General features: G+C 41.0%; 1 protein-coding gene across 1 annotated transcript; it reads right to left on the reverse strand.

Moving 5' to 3' along the window:
* Positions 1–138: 138 nt before the first annotated feature.
* On the reverse strand, positions 139–1,633 carry LOC128719937 (succinate--CoA ligase [GDP-forming] subunit beta, mitochondrial). Its single transcript, XM_053813580.1, has 4 exons — positions 1,571–1,633; positions 1,356–1,491; positions 1,182–1,281; positions 139–1,102 (listed from the first exon to the last, which is right to left on the reverse strand). Exons 1-4 carry the CDS (start codon positions 1,631–1,633, stop codon positions 139–141), a joined length of 1,263 nt encoding a protein of 420 aa, XP_053669555.1.
* Positions 1,634–6,213: the final 4,580 nt, after the last annotated feature.

Consider the following 6,213-nt stretch of genomic DNA (forward strand, 5'->3'; position numbering starts at 1 on the left):
TCGCCCCAAGCACCCTTCCTCCTACATCCAATCAACACACATCGCTCTTTAAACAGAGCATTTCCGACGAACCCTCTTTAGCGTTACATGGAAAGGCTCATTCGGAAGACTGGTTGCCATCCGATCCACTCGGACCGCTCAAATAGATTGAACTGCTTTCTTCGCTGCCTCATCAAGATCATACGCGGACTCAATCTTTAGTCCGGACTGTTCCAGAATCTTCTTTGCTGCCTGGACGTTCGTTCCCTCCAGCCTAACGATTAGTGGCACCTGCAGGTTCATCGTTTTGGTAGCGTTCACGATACCATTAGCGATAGTAGCACAGTTTACGATACCACCAAACACGTTCACCAAAATCGCTTTCACATTCGCATCCGAGGTAAGGATTTGGAAAGCCTTTAGCACCTGTTCTTCCTTAACGTTACCACCGACGTCCAGGAAATTGGCCGGACTTCCACCGTTTAGCTTGATTATGTCCATGGTGGCCATCGCAAGCCCGGCTCCATTCACGAGACAACCGATATTGCCCTCCATCGCGATGTAGTTGAGATTGTACTTTGAAGCTTCAATCTCCTTCGGATCGGTGTCTTCATGTACTTCCATAGCGAAAATGTCTTTTTGCCGAAACTGAGCGTTATCGTCGAAGTTAAGCTTTGCGTCAACCGAAATGACCCGTCCGTCATCGGTTTCCGCTAGTGGATTGATTTCAATTTGTACCGCGTCCACCTTAGTGAAGAGACCGTACAGTTTTGTGATTTCGTCCGCAGCTTTCTCGACGAGCGCGTCCTTAAACTCGAGAAACCGTGCAACATCGACAGCCTGCTCACGCGAGATTCCGTTGGTTATGTGGATCGGAATTGTTTTGATACGATCGGGTGTTTCTTCCGCTACCGCTTCAATGTCCATACCACCGTCCGGAGAAGCGATCAGTACCGGGCCATTATGTTCGCGATCCATCACGATCGAAAGGTACGTTTCGCGCACAATATTGATGCTATCAGCCACCATCACCTTTTTCACGAGGATACCATCTTTAGGCGTCTGTTTTGTTATGAGCTTGTGGCCAACCATTTTCTCGACCAGCGGAATAACTTCAGAGCGGCTGTCCGGGAAGGGAAGAGGTATAGTTTACGTCCGTTGCGTACGATTATAAAAAAAACAGACCAGATTCAGTTACTTACTCCTTCGTGATGTGTACGCCACCTTTGAAACCATTATCGAAGTGACCTTTGCCCCGGCCGCCTGCTAAGATTTGTGCTTTCACGACGTACTCGTTCACATCTGAATCAATCAAACAAACCATCCGAGTCAGTTCGATTTTATTATCTAGGGCAAACTGCAGCTTTTATACGTACTAAAATCTTGCAACACTTCAGCATCCTTTTTGCCTTCAAGTATGCGAAAGTTTTGTATCGCCACTCCACTCTCTTCCAACAGCTTCTTGCTTTGGTATTCCAAAAGATTCAGGTTGCGCTTGGGAACACGGAAGCACTGGAAACGAGAGGGAAAACGCAAAGCGTTAATCTAACGTTAATCTAAGCGTTTATAATTAGCGGAATTGTTTGCTTACCGTGTGTACCGTGGGCTTTGCAAGATATGTGCAAAATTTCGACAACGAAGCTAGTGTGGCCATGTTTGCATAGAACTTTTTGTTTGCTTCGGTCTTGCTTATCGCACTGTCCAGGCCGAACTACCAACGATCAGGACCAATCGGTCTGTAGGCTAACTACCGTGAGTAGCGTATATGGTGTGATAATCGAAAGAACAGATTAGATTGCAGCTCACTTCGTAGACCGTGTGGGTGATGAATGGGTGGGATAGATCCTCGCTTTGAGCATGTAAGTATGTAAATTAAATGATGATAACAGTTTAAGCCATAGAAAACCAGACGCCTGTGATGGGATTATTACGCATAATTGCAGTCGATTGAAGAGGAATTGTAAAGTATGACATGTAATAGAGCTATCAGTTTGATTTCACAAATTGTGAGATCGTTTCCTCCCATACAGTCTATTACGACATCAAAACATTTGCCGGTAGAATGATAAGCACATGCGTTTTTGAGACCCGTTCACGTTGGCACTAAATGTTTGCTGTCTTTTAACGATTATGCTACTTTTCTCACTCCCTGTTCTTGCCCCATCAAGTTAGAAAAAACTCTGATACCTTAGAATACGCCCTTCCTGTTGGAACAGATATAACACGAACACAGCAATTCACGGGTTTTGAAATTTTCTTCTGTTCAGTGGTTCAGTAAATGCAAAACGATTTATTTTTGGTGTGGGAATTGGTTTGTACAAGCGGTTGGACTGGATGTTCAAGCGGTTGGATCATGCTGAATCATGCGACACTCAAGGTTTATACAGCCAGTAGTGTTTTTATTTTTTGGTCTTCATTCGAAGAAATTCACTCCCTCGCGCACGAGCAAAACTATGGCAAAGTGTATCATATTTCATTATCATTTGTCCTTTCTCATCATTCGATCGCTTTTATGGGTAACTTTGGGAATTAGTAAAATGTTTTTAATTGGAGAAAGGCAGCATCTCTCGGTTGTAGCAATCTTGTGACAGCTAATTCAAAATGTCATATATGACGGTTATAAAAGACAGTTCACAGTGAGAGTAATAAGTATAGGCGAGCACGGGTTCTTAGTGACCGAAATATCTTAGAAATTTTGTTCCAAACCTTTACCCATCCTTAAAAATGATTTTGTACTCTTTCGTGTGATGTGCATACTAGCTCTTGTTGGTTAGACGGCATACTTTTAGGTATTAGTAAAGAATTATGTGTTATCCTATGCGTGTCGTTGGTTTGACTTGAATGCAAGCAAAATGTTGAAACTAAACTGACAACAATTTAGTTTTGTACGATGAGCAATGGTTTTCGGAACCCGCATCTTTCTTAAACGAAATGCTTATTGAATTACATCTACGAATCAGTTGAAACTGACGACTCTATGTAGTGATTTCAACCAAACATTTCTTTACTTTCCATTGCCTTCATCTGTTCACACTCAACGACAACTGACTTCGCGCAGATCCATCACAAAAATGTATACTCTTCCATGGTTTCTTCTCCTTTCCTTTATCTATCTGTCTTTTTTTATTTGAATTCGAATCTTATACAGCGTTAAGACGATGATTTTCCGCTCTTTTCTATTTTACAATTCCAGTTTTGATATTGTGTACTGACATTTTTTCTTTCTTCCTCTCATAATTAACTTACAATTCGCGTCTTTTCCTGCACTACATTTGATCCCTATACTCTACTGATTGAATGACTAAAAATTGTAGTGAAAATGATGCTCTATTTGCTCAGTTGTATGGCCCATTCCTCACATCTTCTTTATCGGCACTACAAACACAAGTGGTCTAAATTTTGTGCAGTAAATATATAAGAAATTTAAAAAAAAAACAAAAGCGAATAATTACTCATTCCTTCAACAATGTCAACCAGACCGAGAGATATTTCTAGTGGACGGATAGTGCTTCCCGCACAGACGGATAGGGTCTCATTATCGATTGGACTGAAATTGCTGATAAGATATGAACGCATTTGTTCCCTCAACCACGGAAACATTTCGATGGTTTGCTTATTGTGGTACTTTCCAATTGCTTTGTTCTGTCTTGAGTAAGTAACCGTGACCAGTACCTACCACCGGTGACTAAGCTCCGGGTTATCAGGGCGCACACACATTCACTTCATCAGCGCTGAGGGTTGATCAAATTTTGTACGTGAAGTGTGCGAATCTTATCAACATGGAAGCAGCGTTGAAATCCTAGTTTCACCTTGTCACGATGAAAGACTAATTTTCCATTGATGAGAGCAAACAAACCGACGAACTGATGAACCTAGTCATACGGCAAGTTTAGGATTTTTCATCCACGCCAATAGTTTGCACTCATTGATGAAATAGAGTTCAGAAGTACCTACATGGCAATATTTAGATAGTCTTGATATCCGTTTCAAGTACAACACAGCCACAGCTTAGGTCACCAAAAACTATCACTAGTTTAAGGCAAATGGAAGCTAAACAACAACAAAGAAAACCCTAATAGAACTGTTAAAAGTTTGGGAATATCTACACGAAACGTGCAAGACGTGCTGTTTTCTCAAACGATGCTTAAATGCTACGGTAAAGAGAAGGCAAAGTCGATTGGTTAATTTTTTTCACAAATGACATGCTTTTTGCATTTCTATTTATTTTCACTATATTTGTGTAGGTGTTGATTTTTTTTTCTTCTCGTTTTAATTTTCACTTACGTCCGAAGGGTAATAATTAGATCAATAATAATATTAAAAATAGTAATAGCAGTAGTAATTACAGTTGTTATTACACACTAGTGCCAGCATGTTGCTGTGTCGTAGTTCGCGGCCCTTACATTTCTTACGGAACTTAACAAATAAGACTAGCATTTTGGTTGTTTGCTTCTTCTCCTTCTCTTTCTCTCTCTAGATATATATGCATGTAATGTGTACGTTCACGATGGAACTTTAAGACTAATTACTTTCCGGTCAGGGGAAGCAAAAGTGCAACACGAAACGAACGATTCTTCAATTACCTGTATCACACCAACGTGCTGTAGTGGTGTCTTCATCATTATCGTTTTTCTTCTGCCCTTGCACTCGCCGTGATGCACGTACGCCATTTTTCCTCACATTTACACAAAACATGCGTTCAATCTGTACCTATCTCTCGCAGTGCTAATTTTCCTTCTTTTATTGTAAAATTATTCTCGCTGCTTGTGATTATTTGTTGTGCACAGTCATACCACAAGAGCAATTTTCACACATATTTATCTTATCGCTTTGCCATGTGTTGTGTTTGTCGTTTGAATCAGGTGTTAGAAAGATAAGAGATAGGTAGAAAACGAAAAAAACAGAAAACTGCACATCATACTACAGTCGTGGCCCAACCATTAGGTGGTATGCCACAGCAACCCCCATCACCACATTAGCTTTTTGTTTTTCTCCTGTACGATCAGACCGATTATCAGGGTTTGATGATTCTTTATATTTATCTTAAAAGATTGATAGTACTCAACGGTAAGGGGAACGGAAGGGGAACAAAAAAAAAACACCGCACTCCACACATGGAGATCCTGATCCACATACGTACACACCGTGCAGGATCACACCTCACTTAACTATTCCTCTATCCTTTAATCGGTGGCTATACGCACACTGCTTGCTCCTTCTCACTACAGCTCGTGCGTAGCACTTTCAAATCGCAGTTAAAATCTACTTTAAGGTACGCGCATTTATACTACAGTTTCATTAACTACACTCGTGCGTGCGTGCGTGTGCACTATCGTTCTTCTCACACATGAAATTTCTCTACCCTACACATATGCTATCTATTGTCGTTTTCGGCCATTCAGTAATTGAGACCTTGGTTTCAATCATGCTGGGGGGGCTGCTTTCTAGCATGTGCGATGACTTTTGCAACATTATAGTGTTTCTTCGTTAAATGCATCTGACACGGGGGAGTTGCTCTCTCTCTCTCTCTCTCTCTCTCTCTCTCTCTCTCTCTCTCTCTTTCGTTCTCTGTCTCTCACTCTCTTTCGATGATTTTTAAAAACATTAGTTTCATCTTCCACACGCACGCACCTGAGAGCTCGTTGATGTTGTTATTGACACTTGGGCTCTGTTATCAGTATTATCGAACCATTTGCGCAAAAAAAAAAACAAATGTCCTGCGTACCATTGCTAAAACACTTCTAGCATAACAGGCGTTCCGCCAGACATACGTGATATGGCTTGTATTGTTTCCCAGCACACATGCTACCCAACCAAAACCCCCTCATTTTGATCTTCTCTTAAGGTTTTGAAAGCAATAATGCAATACTTTCAACAGGATATGGTTTTGTAAGATATGGAAACGTAAGTGGATAAAAGGACAAAGAAAGATCCGAACAAGTAAAATCAAACAGCTGTGTAGTAAAGAAACCCAATCGCGAAACTATAGCACTAGAACCGTTTCATCAACCCATTAAAAACGTACATATGGAGGATTTTACTTAAATTAACAACGATCCTTCGATCGATTGGGAAGATGCTATTTACAAAAAGAAAAATGGAACAAAATTCTAAAGCAGCACATCCGAGGTTCACTTCTTCTCTGGGGAACATACGGGGTAGGGGGTGAAAGGTAGGAACCGTAATTAGGGTTCGTGCCTTCCTTTTTATCACACGAATAGTTTTTGTAGCTCC

The sequence above is a fragment of the Anopheles marshallii genome, chromosome 2, assembly GCF_943734725.1.
Source record: "Anopheles marshallii chromosome 2, idAnoMarsDA_429_01, whole genome shotgun sequence".
Lineage (NCBI taxonomy): Eukaryota > Metazoa > Arthropoda > Insecta > Diptera > Culicidae > Anopheles > Anopheles marshallii.